General features: G+C 27.8%; 3 protein-coding genes across 3 annotated transcripts in view; 2 read left to right on the top strand and 1 right to left on the bottom strand.

Annotated features, from left to right (window-relative positions):
- Positions 1-5857, top strand: part of LOC101493523 (rust resistance kinase Lr10-like) — an 18645-nt gene extending 12788 nt beyond the window's left edge. Inside the window, exon 4 of the mRNA XM_027333253.2 lies at positions 4312-5857. Within this exon, the coding sequence (XP_027189054.1) occupies positions 4312-5594 (1283 nt within the window). The 3' untranslated portion in view covers positions 5595-5857. The remainder of the gene's footprint in view (positions 1-4311) is intronic.
- A 1337-nt stretch (positions 5858-7194) lies between these two features.
- LOC101507916 (rust resistance kinase Lr10-like) lies at positions 7195-11932 on the bottom strand. The gene is made up of 4 exons (XM_004498352.4): positions 10556-11932; positions 10091-10135; positions 9875-9901; positions 7195-9574 (listed from the first exon to the last, which is right to left on the bottom strand). The coding sequence occupies exons 1-4, from the start codon at positions 11364-11366 to the stop codon at positions 8433-8435; spliced, it is 2025 nt and encodes a 674-aa protein (XP_004498409.1). The 5' UTR covers positions 11367-11932; the 3' UTR covers positions 7195-8432.
- Positions 11933-16595: 4663 nt separating this feature from the next.
- Positions 16596-19299, top strand: LOC101493206 (rust resistance kinase Lr10-like). Its single transcript, XM_004498383.4, has 3 exons — positions 16596-17370; positions 17934-17960; positions 18128-19299. The coding sequence occupies exons 1-3, from the start codon at positions 16701-16703 to the stop codon at positions 19216-19218; spliced, it is 1788 nt and encodes a 595-aa protein (XP_004498440.2). The 5' UTR covers positions 16596-16700; the 3' UTR covers positions 19219-19299.
- The last annotated feature ends 5521 nt before the right edge of the window (positions 19300-24820 follow it).

The following is a 24820-nucleotide window of genomic DNA, read 5'->3' as shown; positions in this document are numbered from 1 at the left end:
GGGAGTCTTTTAATTAAATTCTCAACATATTGTTTGAAATTAAAAAAATATGCATGTGGCTAAAATTGCTTACAGAGATACCAATGTTTGATAGTGCTGGTGATGGATTCAGCTAGAGTTGCCAACGGAGGAAAATTAAGGGGCAGAGTGCTAATTTTTAGACTCAAAATTGAACACTTAATTCAATTGAATTTGATGAGATATGAATCTAATAAGAACACGATCATACAAAGACAATGCTTGAATGGTCATATAAGACAAGTCACCTAATAATAATACAAATATTTATTAAAAAAAATAAAAACTAAACAAGAAGTAACTCATAGTTTATTTAACATGGTGTGACACATTTCATAAGAAAAAATTGAATGAAGCTTAAAAACTTAAAAAGCATTATTAAACAAAGTTAAAGGAATTATACAAACACCGTCAAATCACATGTGTAGTTATTGCTTTCACAAGTATATTTGTTAGATGCATTTAAGTGGTGTCTAAACATATTGTTAACCGCACAACAAAATATTCGGATATCCTCTCTAGTAAGAAAGTTGATTGTCAAATAATATTTTAAAGACAACTCCTTTTTTATTCGACACTTGACTCAAAGGGTGAAGTGATTTAATAATACTAATAATAATATAATATAAAATAATCTTTTGTATATAAAATAATTTGGGATGAAAATAAATAACTTGAAGGATAATCTTAATCTCTCTTTCTATCATGTCTCTATCTTGTCTTATTTTTTTGTCCATTTTTTTATTGAGTAATACGCGACTCAAATCTTATGAATCAAGACGAGTTAATAGACATGGTCGAATTTTATACACTTCTACTTTTAACGATGTGGAGACATCAAATATGCAATAGAGTTTAAGTTTATAGATGAAATGCACATTTAAAGAGTTCTTTTAAAATTATTTTATTTTTAAAGACAATTGTGACGACACCGTCTGTCACTTTTGAAGACTAAAATAAGAGAAAAAATGAAAGATTTTGAAGGAAGTGAAGGATTCTTCTGTGACGGAAAATAAACAATGAAAATAATAATAATAATAATAATAATAATAATAATAATAATAATAATAATAATAATAATAATAATAATAATAATAATAATAATAATAATAATAATTTTTCAACTTGTTTGAAAAAGCAATAAATGAGAGGAAGAATATTTACTATTGATTGTGTCAAAAAAACAGAAAAATTACTATTGAGATTTTTTGTTTTAAATTAAATTATTATAAAACTAATAAAATAGTGTACATTTGCACGAATCTACATTGGTGCAGTAAATTTAAAAGTTTGACTAAATACAAACAAATATTAATTTTAAAAAAAAATTATTAATGGAAAAAATATATTAATAAAATATTTAGATTAAAATGATCATTAAATATTTGATTATATATTTAGCTTTCTCTTGTCATAATATCTTTAAATTTAAAAATATAGTGATTCATTCAAAATAAATTTTTTTGGATAGAGATAGTTCATGATATTAATAATTAATCATTAATAAATATTTATCTCATGTATGATTTATATAAAAAAATTATAAATATAATCTATTATATTATAACTTTCTTAAACTTTTTATGTAGAAGACTTTTAAAAAGCAACCTTTTGAAGAAATAAATATTATTTTTTAATTAATTGATTTGTGGAAAACTTTTATTAAACTAATGAGTTATAGTTTTTCCTTTAAAATATATATATATTTAATTGGTTCTGGTTTTTTCTTCTTTCTAATTAAACTATATACTTTTAATAACATCATTCGTTGAAATTAAAACTAGTTCTTAATTAAAATGCTAAATTAATTAATCAATATAAATAAGTAAGATAACGCGTTTAAATCTTTTTATACGCAAAAAATTAGAAATTGATGGTTATTTTGTTTGAAATTGAATTCGTAGTTCCTTCTTGTAAAACTAAAATATTACTCAAATCGTGATTTGAAACTCTAAGACTACTATAACATTGAACAAACTGACAAGGAATCTAGACATGCTTATCAGTTTTTCAATTTTTTTTTTCCTGTTACCTAAAACTATCGTCCCAAACATAATGAGTTTAAAAAACTTATTAAGAATCATGGTTCAACCCAAAAAAGAGAAAAATAAAACTTAAAAGAATTATATAATTAGAGTATGATACACTTTTATATAATGTTATTAATGTAACTAACATATATAACAACTTCCACTTAACCATACATAATTTTAATTAAGAAAAATACAATGAAACTAATAAAAGAAAATTATAAAAAAAAAAAATACAAGTCATAATTACTTCAGCTAAACAACAAAATTTATGTAGAAAGTGTTAGCGGTCGAGGTACATAACTCTCGTCGAAGTCTTCGGCCTACTTTGGACTAACTTGAAAATCTTTTGGTGTCTTAATGACACTCACTATTATATAGAATCAAGAATTTCTTGTTACCTAAAAACATCGTCCCAAACATAATGAGTTTAAAAAACTTGTTAAGAATCATGATTGAATCCAAGAAAGAGAGAAATAATTAAAGAGAGAAATAAAACATGAAAGAATTATTTTGAAGAATTATTTTTACAATTATAGTATGATGTACTTTTATATAGTGCTATTAATGTAGAAAATGTTAGCGGTCGAGGTGCATAACTCTCGTCGAAGTCTTCGGCCTACTTTAGACTAACTTGAAAATCTTCTTGTGTCTCAATAACACTCACTATTATTATATAAAATCAAGAATTTCTTGTTACCTAAAAACATCGTCCCAAACATAATGAGTTTAAAAAACTTGTTAAGAATCATGATTGAATCCAAGAAAGAGAGAAATAATTAAAGAGAGAAATAAAACTTGAAAGAATTATTTTGAAGAATTGTTTTTACAATTAGAGTATGATGCACTTTTATATAGTGCTATTAATATAGCTAATCTAACAACTTCCACTTAACCATAAGTAATTTTAACTACTAACAAAACTAAATAACACAAAATATTAATAAAATATTTTAACCATATTTTCAGCTATACTTAGTGCATTAAGTATAAAAAATTATCTTAATGTAATATAATTAAGCACACAATCATGATCACATTTGAATTAAGATTTAATATATGAATCATTTTAAATATGATGTAATTATTTATTTCGTAAATCTCATGGCATGCCTCTTTAAAAGTGATTCATCTACAAAGACGTAGTCATTGTGTAAAGAAGTCAGACACCATAATCATATGAGATGAGGTGTCATTACTTACTATCGTTTACTAACTTCCTCCTCTTCCTAAAGAAAATTCCCTCTTTTTTAAGGTAACATAAAAGTACTGACCGTAAATTGCATATATATGTATATATAGTAATATCACTAACATTCTTATGCCGTATTAGAGAAGTAATTTACATGTTAAACAACATTATCATGCAAACAAAAACTTATTCTTAACCATTCGTCACTAAAGTGATGTTCTTTCATATATTTTGTATCAAATTTATGGTCAAATATTCACTTATTTCTTGTCTACTATATGAAAGATGCAACACAAAATATAGACACATTAATTATATATTATATATAGGTATGAGTATCGAATACACAATATAAAATAATTCAAATATACTTCTAATAGAAAACCGAGAAATACCTATAGTTTGTTTTAGAAATTTGAAATATTTATCTATATATCCCTTGGAGACTACTAGACATACAAACTCAAATATCAATAATAATAACGTAATTTGTGTACCCAAGAAAATCTAATTTACATTTTTTTTTGTATCTGCATAAATTAAAAAGGAATTAATATCCCCTTACAAAGGAATTGGTATATATGCTATTTGTTGTTAATAAATAATAAACAACTTTTTCTCGGACTTTTATTTATTTTTTTCACAGAAATTGTAAAATCAATTATTTTTTCATATCAATAAAACCATTTGATGTGATTTGTGCCATGAAATTTTATTCGTAAATGATATTTATTGTGATTCATTCCATAAAAAACAATATCTTTGTAAAAATGGTGGTAATCCTATTCTTTTTTTATTTTTTATTTTTATTTTTGACAAAAATCCTATTTTATCTGTATTTTGTAATAAATATGTTTATTAGAAATTTCATTGAGTGATAATGATTTTTTTTGGTAGACAAATTGAGTGCTATAATAAATATTTTTGTTGATGAGCAGCGGTATACGCCAAGGATCGTGTAAGGTGGACACGTGTGTAAATCACAAAAAATCGATCTCTTTAGTTTATTGGAAGAGTGTTTCTTTTTCAATTCTTTTTATTACATTATTAATTTTGATATAAATTGCACAGGACTATTACAAACAATTGGCACTACAAAACGTTCTCAATTATACAACTCAACCGATATATTATCTTATCAAGTTCCTGATTCTAAAATTGGCATCGAATTAGGAAGAATCAGTGGTAGATATTTTTTGCCATTATTTATAGTGAGATTTACACTGGGCTCTATTTTTTGTTGTGGACTACTGATATACACATGTCGAAGAAGACATATATCAATATATGAAAATATTGAAATTTTTCTTCGAGGGAGTACCTTGATGCCAATTAGATATTCATACAGACAAATAAAGAATATGACTAGAAGTTTCAAAGATAAGTTGGGTGAAGGAGGTTTTGGTTCTGTTTATAAAGGAAAACTAAGTAGTGGGCCATTTGTAGCCATAAAAATGTTGGGTAAATCAAAGGGTAATGGACAAGATTTCATTAATGAAGTTGCAACCATAGGAAGAATACATCACACTAATGTGGTGCGACTTATTGGATTTTGTGTTGATGGATCAAAACGTGCTCTTGTTTATGAATTCATGCCCAACGGCTCTCTTGATAAATATATTTCCTCTAGCCAGGATGCTATCTTTTTAACATACAAGCAAATGTATGAGATATCTCTTGGAGTGGCTCGTGGTATTACTTATTTGCATCAAGGTTGTGACATGCAAATTTTGCATTTTGATATCAAACCTCACAATATCCTTCTTGATGAGAACTTTATCCCCAAGGTTTCTGACTTTGGTCTTGCAAAGCTTTATCCAAATGACAATAGTATTGTCACTTTAACTGCAGCAAGAGGAACAATTGGTTACATGGCTCCTGAATTGTTCTACAAAAACATTGGTGGAGTATCTTACAAGGCTGATGTGTATAGTTTTGGAATGCTTTTGATGGAAATGGCAAGTAAGAGAAGAAATTTAAATCCACTCGCGGATCGTTCAAGCCAACTTTTCTTTCCCTTTTGGATTTATAATCAATTGATTGAAGAAAGGGAAATACAAATGGATGAAATTACTAATGAGGAAAAGAGTAATGTGAAGAAAATGTTCATAACTGCGTTATGGTGTATTCAATTAAAACCATGTGATCGTCCTGCAATGAACAAAGTAATAGAGATGCTTGAAGGAGATATTGAGAATATTGAAATGCCTCCAAAGCCTTCTCTATATCCAAATGAAATGATTCAAGAAGACAATGAAGTCGACTCAAATGAAATTGAATTAGAATCTGAGGTTGGCTCTGTCAGTTTTATTGAGGAAAATACAACAAAACCTCTATTGATGAATTCATCTTGATGGTTTCTTGTTGTTCATTTGCTTTCACAAATAAATTTTTGTTTTTTTTTTTTTACATAAGAACATATGTTAATAATGTAATATTAATTCATAAAAAGGTAAAGCAAACCATGTAGCTAATTCCAATAGTAAGCATAATAATAAGCACCTTACTTCCAAACCACTAATGCCAAAAGATACAATGTAAAGAGTTTTGTTGAATCATGTTTTGATCAAAACTAAGAACAACATCTTCTATCAATGAAAAATTTGATTTGTTATTATATCATAATGATCAACAAAGTTTATCACCAATAGAAATACTATTGGTAACTTTCCTTGCTTCTATTTCATTTGTTGTACTAAAAAACCTTGCTTACTTTTTCTTACCCAAATGAATAGTAGACTATAATAATTCAAGCAATGAAAAAGGAAATGTTACACCAAAAACTTCTAAGTTCTAATGTCTATGTGATTGAATCAAATATTAAAATGAAAATAATAAATATCTAACAAGAGTTGGTATTATATATCGGAAGATTAGACAAATAAGCAAATTTAACAGGAGAAATATTGCCAGCATAAAATATACACTTGTTCAAAATTAAATGCTACTCAAAAGCCTATATGTAAAGATCAATCATACTCACAAGAGGTTCAATATTTCTTACATTCACCTTATGAAAAATCAATATATCTTCTGCAAAAAGAATAGGACTAGAGTAGTAAAATTATTAGGACATTTAATTGGCTTAAACACACCAGAATGCAGGAGGAAATAGATTCCTCTACGAAGAACATATTACATAAATTATTTGCAACTCCTAACCCTATTTGCAATTTCATTTCATATAATTGTTTGTCAGCTAGTCATAAATTATTTGCCTTGAAACTTTACTCTATTGTTAAACCTACCTCCTTTAAATAAGATATGCTTATTCCTAATTTGCAGTAAGGTATTCAAATTGAATTGGTTGATTTAATATAAAAACAACAATTGAGAACTTAGCACTTTACCTCACAAAATGAGAACCATTAGTAGTGAATGGATATTCAAACTCAAATACAATCCCCATGGCTCCAAAGAAAGGTATACACGGCACAACTTATTTCAAAGGAGTTCAAAAAACCGTTGGTTTGAATTATTTGAAAACATTTAGTCCAATTGTCAAAAGAGTGTTTATTAGGCTTATTTTATCCATAATTAACTCCAATAGTTTGGTTTCTGCACCAACTTGACATAGATTCAACCTTTTTGCATGGAGACTTTGTTGAGAAAGTCTATATGCATATTCCTCCTAATCTACACGTCTCTAACAAAAATCTTGTATGCAAGCTTAAAAGGTGAATTTATGGCCTTAAACAAACTAGTAGGCAATGTAATCTTAAGTTATCAACAACTTTACTTGATCTTGGATATACTCAATCAAAATCTAATTATGCGTTATTTAAAAAATCTCACATTTTTGCCTTAATCGTCATTCTAGTCTATGTAGATGATTTATTACTTGTTAGAAAAATGATCTCACATAAATTAATCATGTGAAAAAACTCTCTCACTCTAATTTTAGCATCAAACATTTAGACAAAGGAAATATGCCTTGGACTAATTATAGGACACAGAATTGCATGGGGCTAAGTCCAGTTCGACACTTTGGACCCTACCATCAAACTAAACCTCAACTCGAGTTCTCCAGTTACTAATCTCAACTCTCACAAAAAATTGATGGGTAAATAACATGGCAAGTCACTATACTTCAAAACTTCTTCATACATCTTTTTAAAAGGGTACTTAGACGTAGATGGGGTCCATGTTCTAACATTTGGAGATCAACTATTGACTTTTGTTTGTTCTTATGCACTTCTTTGATTTCTTGGAAAACAAAAAAGAAGCACAGTTTTTCCAAATCCTCGTCAGCGGTCGAGTACAGAGCATTCACTCAAGCGACTTGTAAAGCACAAAGGTTGTTCTACCTTCTATACAACCTTCATCACCTTTATCCAGCACTTGTCCTTCTATCTTGTGTCAACAAATCCACTCAACATAGCCTTTAATCTTGTATTCCACAAACATACTAAACACATATAAATGGATTGTCAAACCGTCCAGTATCATCCATCTTCTCTCTATTTTATATCAAGAACAATTAGTGGACATCTTCACAAAAGTTCTTCACTTTGGTTCTTTCTCAAACTTGGAAGCCAAACTTTGGAATGATAGACATCCATTCCACTTTGAGAAGGCTATTAACATATTGTTTATTTCTCCTTAATATATGCTTCTAACTCTTTTGTGTTTTCCTTTAGAATATTTGTTGATCCTTTTTAGTTAGGTAAGTTGACTCTTATAAGTTAGATGGGTTAACTCCTATGTTAGTTTTTTTATTTCTACTTTTGGTCCTTAACCTTATACACACACACAATAAGGTTTTCTAATTTGACAAAATTTAACTTTGACACCATTCTACTTAATTTAATGAAGGAATTATTTAGAAACTATTCTCCTCTACTAGTGCATGTTTCATTTCTACATTGAAATCCATGTTTAAATGTAGATTCTCTCGACTAATATTTTCTTATAAGGGGAACAAGTTTAATCTCTTAGTACTATTTAGGAATCCTAATTTGAAAAGGTCGTGAAAGATTACAATTCTTTCTCTTACATGAAAAAATTATTTCATAATAATATATACATACATCTAATTACTAAATAATAAATCTAACAAAGAACAATGGCATTTACCAAGTGTATTTCCTTTTTCCTTGTGTTGATCCTATTTCAATCGAAACTATGAGTTGACCTACTTACACATCTTGTTTTGTATCAAACCACCGCAATTCCAAACAAGTTGTAATAACTTAACGTCTATTTATAACAATGGTAAGTGAATTTGTAGATTCTCCAGGTAGCAACCAAGGTAGATTTCTGAATTGTCCAATGCCTTGTATAGGCATTCCTTTTGGAGTTTGAAATGGCTTAGGAGGCATTTGAAGTGACTCAACATCTCCTTCAAGTAACTCAACCACTTTGTTCATTGAAGGACGATCACTTGGTTTCATTTGTATACACCACAATGCAACTATTATCATTTTCTTCAATAGTTTTTCCTCCTCCTCTGTACCATTCCCCATTTCTATTTCTCTCCCTTCACTAAATTGGTCATAAACCCAAGAAGGAAAATAAACTTGACTCTTATGATCTTCACCCTCATTCATATTCCTCCTCCTACTTGCCATTTCCATTAGCAACATACCAAAACTATAAACATCTGCTTTGTACGATACTCCTCCAATGTTTTTATAAAACAACTCCGGGGCCATGTATCCCATAGTTCCTCTTGCCGCCGTGAGCGACACAATGCTATTGTCAATCGGATATAACTTTGCTAGTCCAAAATCTGAAACCTTCGGAGTGAAATTCACATCAAGAAGAATATTATGTGGCTTTATGTCAAAATGCAAAATCCTCATGTCACACCCTCTATGTAGATATTCAATACCATGTGCTACACCAAGAGCTATATCAAACATTTTTTCACAACTCAAAGGTACCATTTTTTCTCTTGAGAAAATGTGTTTGTCAAGTGAACCATTAGGCATGAATTCATAGACAAGTGCTCTTTTTGATTTCTCAACACAAAAGCCAATAAGATGAACAACATTGACATGGTGGATTGTTCCAATAGTAGCAACTTCGTTGATAAATTCTTGTCCATTAGCTCTAGACTTTCCACCTAGCATCTTGATTGCTACTAGGTGACCATTTCGAAGTTGTCCTTTGTATACAGAACCATAGCCACCTTCACCAAGTTTATCCTTGAATCCTTTTGTGATCTTTTTTATGTCCGAGTAAGAGTATCTTATTGGCATAAGATTGTTGTGAGTTTTCAGAAACTCTTCAACTGAATCATATGCAGATAAATGTCTCCTTCTCCATTTATATATCATATACATTGGGACAAATAGTAACCCACCTATAATTCTTATAACAAGAATTACTCCTGTTTAGAAAAAAGAAAAACAAATATGTTAAAAAAATCTCTCTAACCCAAAAATTTCTACAAAAGTTATTGCTGTTGTATTTAATTGTTGATTAATCGCAAATTTAAACTTCATGACTTAAGACTCGTTTACTTTCTTTTAAATTTTTACGACTCGTTTACTTTCTTTTAAATTTTTACTTTGTATGTAGGTAGTTGGAACGAAATTTAGTTATTAATTTTTTTGTTAATTGTGATAGAGATAAAATAAAATTTAATTAGAAAAAAATACATTTTTTTGAAACGGAGTAAGAAACATACCAATGATAGCGACTAATCTGTGAGAACCTGTAAAACAGAAATTTATATAAGTAGACCAAAAAAATTAAAATGTTTTTTTCTACAAAAAGGAATAAAACATATTTACAAACTTGTAACAACCTAAATTATGTATCATAGAAAGAAGAAAAAACATTGATTTCTGTGATATTTTATGCATTAATCTTTGGTGAAAATGGCAAAGAATAGAAACATCACCTTTAGCCACATCTTTGACTGCATCAATTGCCTCTTTTAAAGCACCTGCACAGGTCCAACAATTTCATATGATGCCACTTAATTAAATTGTTGTTCAATACAAGTGCTTATATTATAAAAGCTTATTTATAATATGTTTCTACAATTGAAGAGATAATGAGGGTATGCCTACAGAAAATAGACCATAGCACTCATTTAACTAATTCTTCCCTTGACAAATAAACACACAATAAATGGAAGGTTTTGAAATGTGATTATTTTTCAGAATATATAAAGTTTATGAGTTAAGTTTAGGACTTATCAGGTTAGACCTCGAGACTTAAATAATACCGACAGATGTATTTACAGCTTATTCACTATTGAAGTTGTTACATGCAAGAATTGAACTCACTCTAATGAAATATGAGTTAGCTCTTTACCAACTAAAATTGCTAGTAAAGTGAAGGAAAGAGATACTATACTTACATTTAAAAGATGGTATATAGTCATGACTACAAGGTCTACCACTTGAACAACCAATGACTTCATTTTTGTTATTCAATTTACAATATCCCCTGCCTTTACACTCTTTGCATAATATCTCACTCCAAGAAAGCTCCAATCCATAAACAAGTTGTTGATGGATATTCACATATGAAAGTTTGCTGTCAAATTTGCTCAAATTTGAAGTCATAACCATTACAAGTATGCTGCATGAATCTTCCAATTCAGAAATCATCAAGTCACCAAGTACAGCATAAGTGTATATACCAAAGAAAGAAGAATTGGAAGAGTTGAAATGTTTAATACAAGCTGAAGTGTCCATGTAAATAGGTGAAATAATTGAGGCTTCACATGTCATAAATGCTATGGTTTCTAAGTTATTATTGTCACTTAATAAAAATCTATAAGGTTTTCCATTGGTGAAGTTATTATTTGTTAAAGTGTAGAGAGGAATGGAAGAGCAATTTTTTTGGTTGAGACCAAAATCTGTGATCCTTATTGTTGAATTATTGAAGTTGATGGAGTTTACAATGTATTTTCCATTGTGTAGATTTAGTAGTGTTTGATTGTTGACACATGATAGTTCATAATTAGGATCTCCACAATTTTCGCGATCGCCTTTTAGTCGAAAAGGGTAGCTGATGTTTTGTATGTTGCCACAAGATGAAGGAGGACATTGGTGATTTGGTTTTGTTAGACAAGGAAGAGGGTATAGGAGGATCATGATAACAATTAGATTGACAAGTATTTTACAAGACATGGTTGAGAGAGGAGAAAGAGAGATATCAAACATCAACTTTTTGACTTATTGAGAAACTTGAATCTAGAGTTAACTAGTTTATGAAAAGGTTAGATTTTGCAATCGGCTAAAGTACTTACAAACAAGATTTATAAATTGTGGTTTCAGTTGCATCACAGTTCTTGATATTGTTATGATTCGAAGTAAATGTAGTTGATGCAGACTCAATTACAATCGTGAAAACGTCAAAACCTTGATGTTGCATTCTAGATTGCAGTCGCACACCTTTTCTTAAATCCTAGCTAAATGTAGATAACTAACTAAGGGTTACTTTGATTGGAAGTAAATAAGATTGAAATCTTTGTGTTTGAAAGTCTCTTTTATGTCCCTCTCTCACACCTCCTATAAGTGAAAAGATAACTAGTAATTTTAATTTTGGTGAGTATGACACTTAAATTGCAATTTTTATTGTGTTCATGTGATATGAGGAGATGTGATATAGACACAAAATTGAGACATGAGAAGATGGTCCTAAGGGTGTTGTATAGTTTAACATCATTGACAAAAATTGATGCCATTACTATTCGAATATGCTGCACTCAATGATTTACAATTACAATATGCTTTGTGAACTTTGATTTTTGATTGGTGTTAAGGCTTTTAATTTCAAAGTTTTTATAACTTATACATCAAATTCATACGTAAGCAGGCATGTTTGGGGATTCTTTTTTTATAAAGAAATAAAATAAAACTGATCATGTATAACAAATAGTGTTGACTTTGATTAAATATTGTTTGTATGATTACTAACTTTTATTCGAAATTCAAAGGGTTGGATTTTTTATTTTTGTGAAAGATTTAACTGAACGTCAGCTACTCAACTACCATTGAAGTTAGATTCTTATTTTTGATTTATTTAATATATGCAAAATGCTTCCGTAAGAAGATTAAGTTAATTTTACGAAATAATTTAGTCTTTTATTTTTTTATCGATTTGATCTTTTATTTTATTTTTAAATAACAATTTAATTTTATGTGTCTTAAAATATTAAAAATATTATTCTTTTTATATAAACTTAAAAAATTCATCAATGTTATCATTTTTATGTGTCTTTTTTTACTGATTTGATCTTTAATTTCATTTTTAAATAACGATTAAATCATTTATGTCTTAAAATATCAACAATGTTATCATTTTTTCATAAATTCAAAAAATTTATCACCATCTTCAAATAAAATTCATAAAGTTCATTATCAATTTCAAGAAAATTAATATATTCATCAAATTCATAACTCAAATTTTCAAATAAATTCATATCTTCGTTACCAACAACAACATCAAATTCAAACAAATAAATAATTCAATTTTTAATATAATATCTCCAAATCACCAAGACAACATTTTTTTCTTCTTTTTATCCTTCTCCAAACCAAATCCTTAACCTAAATCTTAAAATGAGTGTTCTTTATTTGATGGATTTGATATTGTTGATAGAGATAAAAATATGAGATTATTTAAAAGTTTGAGTTATCAATTTAATGAAAATTTAGATTTTGTTGAAGTAGATAATTAATTTTCTATATTTTATTTGAAATAGTGATAAATTTTCTAGGTTTATGTAAAAAAAGATATCATTATTGATATTTTAAGACATAAATGATTAGATCATTATTTAAAATTAAGTAAATGATCAATTTGAAAAGAAGAAAAAAAAGAATAAATGACTAAATTATTTATTGAAATTAAGTTAATGAACCGCATGAGATATTTTGCATTTAATATATAGTACTAAGTTGACACCACAAAGTTGACAATCTTAAAATTTAAGTTGGATCTAACTCAAACTTTATAAAATCAATTTGTAATGTAAATATTTTCCATCATTTGTAAACATATTTTCATGTCGTATCTTATCTAATATGAAATATGAAAAGAGTTTACTTCACTCTTATAACTCGACCTTATAAAATAAGACAAAGATTTTCTACGACCATTTATATAAATTCTAATACTATATTAGATTTTTTTTTTATTTGAATCTTTTTTATTGCTAAAATCGACTTATAAAATGAAAGAACATAAAACTTGAATATTTTTAAATTCAACCTGCGATGCTCAAATCATCCATTTTTCATTTGTAACATTGATAAACACTCTTATGCCATATTTTCCTTTTTTTTTATCCATGTTAGTACAACTATTTTAGTCTTAGACATACATTAATTACTACGTACTTCAATCAAGTAGTTGATTGATTTTGCTAATAAACTTAAGTTTGAAAAAAAATTTAACATTAATATCTCTTTTACAAAAACTTAGAAATTTTTAAAAAAGGGACAACTATTTAGAATTTAAGAAAAAAATTTGTCTTCATTTTTAGACTCTACTTATAAGTCAACTCATGTGAATTCCTTGAATTTTTTATTGATTTTTTGCAATCATATTTAAGACATTATTAACATCTCTTTTACAAAAATTTATATAAAAAAAATTATAATGTTTTAATCACACTTGCAAAAAAAATCATTAAAATAAACACATGAGTGGACTTAAAATCAGAAAACAAAAACAAAAACGAAAAATTTTACAAAACTAAAAGTTGAAGAAACTTTACATAAAAAATAAAACTAAAACATTAAAATTTCATAGAAACTGAACCTTTATTTAAATGTTGAATTGAGCAGGATTACCGAGTTTGAACTATAAAGAAAAAAATAGAGGTGGACAAGAACATAATTTTTTGTAAAGTGGAAAAGAAAAATTATTTTTGGATAATATTTAAAATTTCATAACAATATACGATTAATAATTCAAGTATTAAAAGTAACGAAATTTATTAGTCGTCTTGATATATAGATAGAAGAAAAAAAAATAGGATCGCGCTAAAATGATATCGCATCCTACTATATCTCTTTTATTATCTTATATTTACATACGGTAACTATAATTCATATAAATTATTTGACTTAGACTTTACCTTATAAGATTTTACTTGGTGAAATTTCATTCAGGTCTATTGTTATTAGGGAGGATTTTTTACAAAATAGAAATAGTCTCTTTTATTTTTATTATAAATAATGTTTCCTTTTGAATTGTTAGTAGCTTGTGGTAATTTTTTTTTTTTTTTTGCACTACACTTATTTTCCATTCACCATGATTTTATTGGATTTCTCAGTAAGGTTTCTAAAAGAAATTTGAATAGGGTAAATAAAGGAGGTAAATATAGTGTGATAAATGATTCTTTTAGGAAAGATTTGAATCCGAGTTCCCATAGAACAATAAAAAATACATAGATAGGAATAAAGTACTTCCTCAGTTTCAAATTAAGCAATATTTTCTAATTAAATAAATGTTAATGGTTAATTTATCAAAGGAGTAGAAACTTATTAGCAATTGAGATCAAACCTTAGACCCATCCTTAAAACTTCTTCAGAGTCCCAACTCGTGCATTGAAGCTACACCTTTGTGTTTTAATAAAAGAAAAAATGTCTTTTTAAGTAATATTTATCTTTAATTAAAAAATCATTTTAATTTGCCCCCAAATAAATACAAGTGTATCACTCTTAAGATATTACTCTCTTCATCTCAAATTACATAAAATTAATATCGTTTTACATTTCTAATGTCCAATTCATTACTTTTTTGTTTTACTCAAAACTAATATTATTTACATTACTTTTAAATCATTATACTTCAGTACATATTTATGTTAATAATTAATAACCAATAATTAATAAGAAACTTTTGTAAAGCTGTAAAATTATTTATTTATAATCTTTTTTTAATCTATATTAAAAGTTAGAACGATATATATTTTATGATAGAGAGAATTATTACACTCAATAGCTTATTTATTCTTTTTTTATTTTATAAAAACCCAAAACAAAAAATTATACCTTTCTATTGTACAATGAGTGACTCATTGATAAGAAAAAAAACATTTCAAAATAAATGACTTTTTAATTTTTGATGCAATATTAATAAATTTTTTTCAATTGTATCATTTAATTAATATTAGGCTTAAATACATTTTTTTCATTATTTATCTTTTATCAAATAATTTGTTTTAGTCATTTTTTAATTAATTTTCGTTATTTATTTATGTTAGTCATTTTCACCATAATCTTTTTAAACAATTGTATGATTATTGTCGTGAACTATTGAAGTCTAATCATGAATCAGTCGTAAACATAAGTGAGAAATGTTAACAAGAATGAGATGAAGATACATTGAATTGTAATAAATGTCTTTAATTTCAAAGAGTTTATATATATTTCAAAGTATTGGATGAGAGTTTTTACAAGTGTAAATATATTATTGGACTAAATGGATGTTTTTCTGAAAAGACATTATATTGAACACATATTAACAATTGTTAGAAAAATTTCAATGATTAGATGTTATAATTTTTGTTATGACTGTAAAAATGACTAAAATTCATCACGTATAAAAGATAAAGAATAAAAATTAATCAAAAAGTATAAATGACCAAAATAAATATTAGATTTTAAAGATAAAAAACTAAAAATATATTTAAATTTTATTGTTATTTCCATCATTATCAAATCACTGTATTTCACTTTGCATTTGTATTTGTATTTATGATAATGGTGAATACATTAATACTTAATAAGGGTAACTTATTTGAAATATATGTGATATGAGTCAATTTGCATGCATGGTGCTTTAGGTCTTTTAATTAATAGTTAAATGGTTTTTTTTAAAACTAATATCTAAATAATTTATATAATTATAATAATTAAATATTATTACCAAAAGTGTCAGAAAAATAAAATTAATTTTTAAATTTTTTATTACTCATAATAATGAATATTGAATATTGTATACAATAAAATCTAAAATTTTAGCACAATACTTATAAAAATGAAATAATATTTTTTTTTATAAAATGATCTTTCACAAAATACAAAAGTCCAAAAATAGCTATTTGACTCATAAAATTAATTATTAATTTATTGGTTTAGAGAATAAATATACCAAAAACACCTTTAATTTTTAATCATAGTAGAGGTCCTCCTATTTTAATATATACATATTAATTGGTCAATTATTCATTGGTAGACGGAGAGAGCATATTCAATCTTGAATAATTTATTTGCAATTCCCTGACCACCTTGAGTTAATTAATTTTCTATGCTATTTTATTACTGATGAATATTGAAGTCTTGCTTTCTTTGTCAATGAGGTATGTTGTGTACCCAGAAGATTGTTAAGATGGTTGACATTTAACCTCAACAAAAACAGAGGTGGTTGACATTCAAAAAACAAGTCATTAATATTATTATCATTGCAATAGAAAAAACAAAGAACAAGATGATCCCAACCTACATATTGAATGCATAGGCAAAACTTAATTATAGAGCAGAATGTGGGGCAATTACTCTAGACTAATATTTCTTCCATTCTTTTGCTTTCTTTTGAGTGTAAATTACTACACTAACCTTGCCTTAGCTAATATTCAATGCATGAAAACAAGGTGTAATCACAATGATGCTCCTACAATTCAATACCCTTTTAAACTTCAAAACATTCAACCACAAAATTGTGGCAAGATTGGGTTTGATCTTTCATGCAATGAGAATCACCAAACCATATTAGAATTGCCAATTTCAATAAATTTTGTTGTCAAAAAAATTGATTACAAGTCCCAAGAAATTCATGTGACTGACCCAAATGAATGCATTCCAAGACTCATTTCACATTTAAATATATCTTCCACTCCTTTTCATTTCATTGACAATTCCAACTCCAATTTCACTTTTTTCAATTGTTCATCCATGAACACTGCTTTACAATCTCATTATTCATCCATTAAATGTCTTTCTTCTCATGGATACCATGTTTATGCCTTGAACTCTACACTTCAAATTAAGGATGTTACTTTGTCATATTGTACAAAGTTGTATGACATGTCTTTTGTTCCGGAAAGTGTTATTTTTAGCAATGAAGATCAACTTGTTTTAGGCTGGGATACAAGTTGTGGCAATGAAAATGAAACAGAAAATGAATGTTCTAACATTGTTTCCAAATCAAAAGGTACTTTCTTTTATAAATTTCTTCTTTGTAATTGTATTCTTCTTCTTTTTTGCTCAAAAAACTTTAAATAAGTGCATATTTAAATAGGTAGAATGATTTTAGAAATAAATTTTGATAATTATTTATTTGTTATGGTCTTCTTAAGTAGAATTGTTTTAGACTTTAAAATAAATTCTAATTTATCTATAATTTGGAGTTTCTATATAAAGAAAGCAATTGAAGACTAAAATTTATTATTTCACTCTATTTATTTAAAGATCCAAATGTAAATCACTTTAACCAGGTGATTTGACAAAAGTATTGATGAACTTTAGTTAAAAATAAATTTGTTCAAAAGAAACAGAGTTTAAATATTGATTTAAACATTTTTTTTAATCAAATTTTACTTATTTGTATATTAAAATTTGGATGAAATTTAACTTATTTTAATTAGAATTAATTGTTGACACCATATAACCGGTATAGAACATCTTAGACATAGATATGCTAAGAAAGCAATTCAATTACTAATGATCTTCCATAAGGACCACAAGGTCAACTTAACCTTTCATTCATTTTTACAGGTGCAAGGAAAAAGGAAGCCATCCTAGGTAACATGTACTCCCAAGTCGTAACTTCTTTTTATTATTATTATTAATAGACAAAACTCTTGATGTTGCATCCTAAATCTAAATCGAATACTTCAAAAAAAAAAACTTAATTAATTAATCCATATCTAGTTGGTTGAAAGATTAATTATTTCCCCTATTTCATGCAGTACCAATAGTATCATGTTTTGGAATTTTATTATTAGTGACCGTATTATATCATATCCGATACACAACTCAAAAAGACAAAGAAAATGAAGCAAGAATAGAAAAATTCTTAGAGGATTACAAAGCATTGAAACCAACAAGGTATTCCTATTCAGACATAAAGAGAATCACAAACAATTTCAAGAACGAACTTGGACAAGGAGCATATGGAACAGTGTACAAAGGTAAATTATCTAGTGACATATATGTTGCTGTCAAGCTTCTCAAAACATCCACAGGAAATGGACCAGAATTCATCAATGAAGTTGGAACAATGAGTCAAATTCATCATGTTAATGTTGTTCACTTAGTTGGATTTTGTGCAGACGGGCACACACGTGCTTTGGTGTACGAGTATTTACCAAATGGTTCGTTGCAGAAATTCATTTCCACCACAGATTTCAAAAACCATTTTTTGAGTTGGGATAAGTTACGAGAAATCGCGCTTGGTATAGCGAAAGGGATTGAGTATCTTCATCAAGGATGTGACCAGAGGATACTTCACTTTGATATAAAACCGCATAATATTTTGCTTGACAATAACTTCACTCCTAAGATATCTGATTTTGGTCTGGCTAAGCTTTGTTCGAAGGATCAAAGTGCGGTTTCCATGACGGCCGCGAGGGGGACTATTGGTTACATAGCGCCCGAAGTTTTTTCTAGGAACTTTGGGAATGTTTCGTATAAGTCAGATGTTTATAGTTTTGGAATGTTGTTGCTTGAGATGGTCGGGGGAAGACAAAATGTTGATGTTGTGGAGAAGAGAAGTGGTTTAGGGTATTTTCCGGAATGGATTTATAATTTGTTGGAGCAAGGGGATGATTTGAGAGAACACATTGAAGTCGAGAAATACGCGAAAATAGCGAAAAAGCTTGCGATTGCGGGACTTTGGTGTATTCAATGGCACCCGATAGATCGTCCTTCTATGCAAGTTGTTGTTCATATGTTGGAAGGAGATGGAGATAAGTTAAGTATGCCACCTAATCCATTTGCTTCAGCTGATCCTGCTATAATGAATGTTAGTGTGATTGGAAGACAACTTCATAGAGATTAATGATTCATGTTAATATGAAATATATCATACATGTATGTATTAAAGATAATGAATCTTAAATGCATCTATATTTGGTAGGTACTTGTTTGATCTTGTCACAATATGTTTCAATGTGTTCTTGTTTAAGTTTTATGAAATTAGACTATTTGATCTTGATGTGTAGATCGAGCTTCAATAATAATTTTTGTTTGAAGAAGCAAAATTCAAGCACAAGACATGCTTAGATTAGAGAAACATAAGTACAAATGTTTTAATGAAGACTTACAACTCATAATTAATAATACAACATATAAATTATAACATGAGACAACTCCTCAAAATTCAGCTCCAATGCCAATACCAACACTTGAAATAATTTAATTTTGATCAAAGAACTAGCAATCAAATCAATTCCTTCTTTTGCTAACAAACTATAAGGACATAAAAATAAAAAGATGCAAAATTTTTATTTTTATTTATTCCACCAGAGAGCACTCAGGTTTATCTTCGTCTAAAATTCTCCACCTAATTAAATTATCTTTTTTATTCTTATTTATTTTGTAGCAACCTCCACACAAAAATAAAGATATTCAAAGTCCACGCCTTATTTGCCCACCTCGATAGACTCCATCTAATTGAGTTTAAAATTGATTGTCAGGTGGATAAACCAAGATCTTTAATAGGTAAACCAAAATCTTTAAAAGATGTTATTACGACCTTACAATCAAGAGATTTTGTCACAACTTCTAACCATTACTTGACTACATTTATCTCCATAAGAAATTTCATTGAATATTTATCTTCACTCCAGACTACATTTATCTCTATAAGAAATTTCATTGAATATTTATCTTCATTCCAGACACAATTTTAAAGTGTTTCAACACTATCTCGATCAACCTCACATTTTTCCCATTTCTTTTCTTCTCTTCTGTTATCAAAATATTATTTACATACTTCAAATGAGATATTTACTCTCCATTGCCTTCAAATAAAAAACCAATGAATCTTCCAATTTCCCCCACCCTTTTCATCATGACATTAAATCACTATGCTGCCAATTAGAACAAAAGGAGGATCTAACGCCTCAATTTGTGTAAAACAAGAAGCTTAATTCTAAGCAAATTGAACATCTCAAGTCAATTATCTAAACATTTTCATTTAGAACATTGTCATACTTCAATATCTGATGTGCTAGTCGATAAGAATGTAATTGATAATCGATTTAAGTTCACAAATCATGTCAATCTAATTGATTATATGATATCTAACTTATTTGGGACATTTGAATTATAAATTATGGAGATATGTGGAGCTAACAAATTAGTAAATTGGTGTATTATCAATGTTAAAAATGTATAGTAAAATATATTGCATTAAAAATAATGCGAGTAATATTAATTAAAATGTACAATTAGAAAAAAGTACATTGAAAATTGAAAAGATCATTCATTTTGGGCAGTTATTTTTTGCAAATAGGTCAATTATTGTGAAACGAATGGAGTTTTTCTTTTTGTAAAATACGTCATACAGTCCATTAACTTAATTTCAATAACAATTCAGTTATTTATCTTTTTTTTTTCTTTCGATTTAATCTTTTATTTAATTTTAAATAACAATTTGATCTTTTATGTTTTAAAATGTCAATAATATTATCATTTTTCACATAAATCCAAAAAATTCATCATCATAACTCACACTTTAAGATTTGATTCCCAATTCATCAAGATAATATCTTCTTTCTATTATTCTCTAAATCAAATCTCTAACTTAAATCTTAAAATGTGATTTTTTATTTAATGAATTTGATGTTATTGTTGTTATTAGAGACGGAAATACAAAATTATTTATAGATTTGAGTTATAAGTTTGATAAAAATATAGATTTTGTTGAAGACGATTGCTAATTTTTTTAGTTTTGTTTGAAGATGATGATTAATTTTATGAATTTGTGTAAAAAATGAATAACATTGTTGACATTTTAAGATATAAATGATCAAATTGTTATTTAAAATTAAATAAACAATCAAATCGAAAGAAAAAAAAAGATAAATAATTGAATTATTACCTAAAATAAAATTAAATAACCGCCGAAAATATTTTATGTTTCTTTAGGCAAAATAAGATTAGTTCATTTCATCGTGAAGAAGAGAGAAAATACAATGGAGTGGATATAGGAAAGTGTAAGACCCTTATTTTCAAATTCTAACTTATACAATTTTAGTATATTTTTGTATTGAATTGTTGTAACGTTTAATAATATTTTACTTTATTTTGAGAATTAAATATCAAAAATATATTTTGTTAGAGTTTGTAATATGTTTAATATATGCTTATATATTTATTTATACATTTTGAGACCCGTTTAACACTATTTGTCGGAGAATAATTTATTATGTTACGAAGAATTTAATACCTGACAGATTTTTTTTAAAAAATGTCATTTGTTGCAAAAAAAAAAAATTAATTTATATGTCAATTGATTTGCGACGAGAGTAGATATTTTTTTAAAAAAGTAATTAGAGAAGAGATGTGTGTAAGAGTTGTTAGATATTTATTGGTTTAGTTTTAATTATAATATATATATATATATATATATATTATTAGTAAGTAACATATTATATTTTAATATAGCAGAAACCTTTTTAGGAAACTTTTTCTTCTTCTTTCTTTGGTTTAAAAAAAAAAACAAAATCATAAAATGCAAACTCTCATTTATCTACTAGATCTAAGCTTCCATTCGAGAAGTGACAGAAGGAAAAGTTGATCTTTGCCACGTTACGATGTTAGTGAGCTAGCTTTTGAAGTGACGACGCAAGCGAGAGTTTTCGCCGTATTTGATCGCGGTAAAGAATATGGTTGTAAAAGCTACAACGAAGATAAGGGCTCCTTCCACACTCTTAGTGTGCATTTAGGATATTATTTGTGCTTTTGTGAAATAGAAATTTGGTGTATTTGAGGTGTAGATTTGTGGAAAATGAATTTAATGTGATTATGTGTAATTTAGTGGAATTTAAATTTGAGGTGTGGTTTGTGGTGATTCAAGTTTGGTGTGATTTATGTGTTCATTATTAATATTATGAATTTTTGAGATGTGATTTATGTGTGGTGACTAAATTTGAAGTGTTTGAGTTACGCAATGAGTTATTTTCAAATAAATGAGTTTGAACTGAAGTTGAAATTTTACAAAAAAAATTTAGAGTTGTTAAAGTTGTGAAAAAGTTTTAAATTTTAACTAAGTTAAAGAGTTTGAAGAAAAAGATAGATTGAAATTAAAAATGGTTAGAGTTTAAATGTTATTCTTTTAATTACTCTTGAACTGAGTTTTAAAAAGGAAAAAAGTTTAGAGTATTTTATTAACTAAAAAATTTTGGTGCTTTAATAGTCGAGTGTGTGTATGTGATATTTGGATAATATTTGTTTTATTTAGTTTTAACTAAATAATATAGATTATTTGGTTTTAAAAGTTTGGTGGGTAAGAAAGATTTAATTTTGGGAATTTTGTTGTATTTGGATTAGTTTTATTGTGAACAAATTGTTATAAATATTCATGTTTATGTAGTTAGCTCCTTGAGTCTCGAAAAAGAATCGAGACCATTGACACCGAGTGAGCGGTGGGGAGAACTCTGATATATTAATGTCGTTGTAGTGATTTATGGTTGAAAATTTTGGAGATTGAATATAGGTGATTAATGTTTGAAAATTGTGGTGACTCATGTTGGTGAAATTGATGTGTTCATAATTAATGTTATGAATTTTTGAGAGAAAATTTTATGTGTGTTTGTGGAAATAGAAATTGGTATGAATAAATATGTTTGAGTATGCTCTGTATTGTATCTGAAAAATCATTAGTGTTAAATAAGTATTAAAAATGGGGAATCTTTTAATAGTTGCTTTTACTTATTGATTGTGGTGAAAAGAGTCAGAGTATGCTCATCATTTTATAGTACATGGTGACTGCGATGGGGTCATGGTGATAGTGGTGACCGTGATGGGCCACGGGATGATGCCATGTGAATTGTTGGTTCATCTTATTCTTGCGGGGATTGTCGTGTCGTGCTGATCTGTGAGAGATTGCACTCTAGAATGTGCTGATCTGTGAGCGATTGCACTCTAGAAAATCGTGTTGTTCTATGAGCGACTGCACTCTTGTATATCGTGTTGGTCTGTGAGCGACTACACGCTAGTAAATCGTGTTGATCTGTGAGAGATTACACATTGGTAATTAGTATTGGTCTGTGAGAGGCTGTACAATTATGATTTACGCCCTTCGAGGAGGGTTTTGGTTTGGAATTCCGGAATCATGCATTTGGCATATACGCATTGCATTAGAGTGTTTGGCATGCGAGTCTTGTTTGTTATACTATGATGATTGTATACACTACGCCAAAAATGACATTTTATAGCGCGCCTTTTATAGCGCTTATTAAATATAAGCGTTGTTTTATGATATTTTTAAAATAACGGAGAATACAACAACGCTTTTTTGACAAGCGCTGGAAAAAAAACGATGTAAAAGGCTTGCGCTTTCACATAATAAAAGGACCTATTAGAGCGCTTTTTGAAAAAGCGGTGTAAAAGACTTTAAAAAAATAAAATAAGAAGGTCTTTTACGGCGCTTTTGAACAAGTGCTTTAAAAGGCTTCTAAAAAAGCGCTGTAATAGGCTTTTAAAAAATAAAATAAGGAGGTCTTTTACAGCGCTCTTTAAAAAAGCGTTGTAATAGGCTTTAAAAACATAAAATAAGGAGTTCTTTTACAACGCTCTTTAAAAAAACGCTGTAATAGACTTTAAAAAAAATAAAATAAGAAGGTCTTTTACAGCGCTCTTTAAAAAAGCGCTGTAATAGGCTTTTAAAAAATAAAATAAGGAGACCTTTTACAGCGCTCTTTAAAAAAGCGCTGTAATAGGCTTTAAAAAAAAATAAAATAAGGTGGTCTTTTACAGCGCTCTTTAAAAAAGCGATGTAATAGGCTTTTAAAAAATAAAATAAGGTGGTCTTTTACAGCGCTCTTTAAAAAAGCGTTGTAATAGGCTTTAAAAAATAAAATAAGGTGGTTTTTTACAGCGCTCTTTAAAAAAGCGTTGTAATAAGCTTTAAAAAAAATAAAATAAGGTGGTCTTTTACAGCACTCTTTAAAAAAACGTTGTAAAAGACATCCTTATTTTATTTTTTAAAATCCTATTACAGCGCTTTTTTAAAAAGCGCTGTAAAAGACTTCCTTATTTTTTTTTTAAAGAACGCTGTAATAGGATTTTATATATAACATTAAACCCTTCAGTTTCCTCTTCATTACATAAACTTCACTACGCTTCAGTGTCCTTCTCATTGGGAACCCTACTGTCCCTATGAACCATATTGTTAACCATCTCCATTGCAAACCATCTTCATATTTGTTACTATCCCTACGAACATTATTACGTACTCTTTTCATTGCGAACCCTACTATGTCCTACGAACCGTTCGTATTTCTGCGCATTCTAGCTGTTCCTTCTTAAACGAAACCGTAACCCTACGAACCCTACATATTTCTTCGCACTCTTCAGGTATTGTATTCATTTATTCATTTATTTCTTACATACATATATATATATATATATATATATATATATATATATATATA

Source organism: Cicer arietinum, chromosome 4 (genome assembly GCF_000331145.2).
Source record: "Cicer arietinum cultivar CDC Frontier isolate Library 1 chromosome 4, Cicar.CDCFrontier_v2.0, whole genome shotgun sequence".
Taxonomy (NCBI): domain Eukaryota; kingdom Viridiplantae; phylum Streptophyta; class Magnoliopsida; order Fabales; family Fabaceae; genus Cicer; species Cicer arietinum.
The sequence above is the reverse complement of the archived record's forward strand: the minus strand, read 5'-3'. Positions and strand labels throughout refer to the sequence as shown.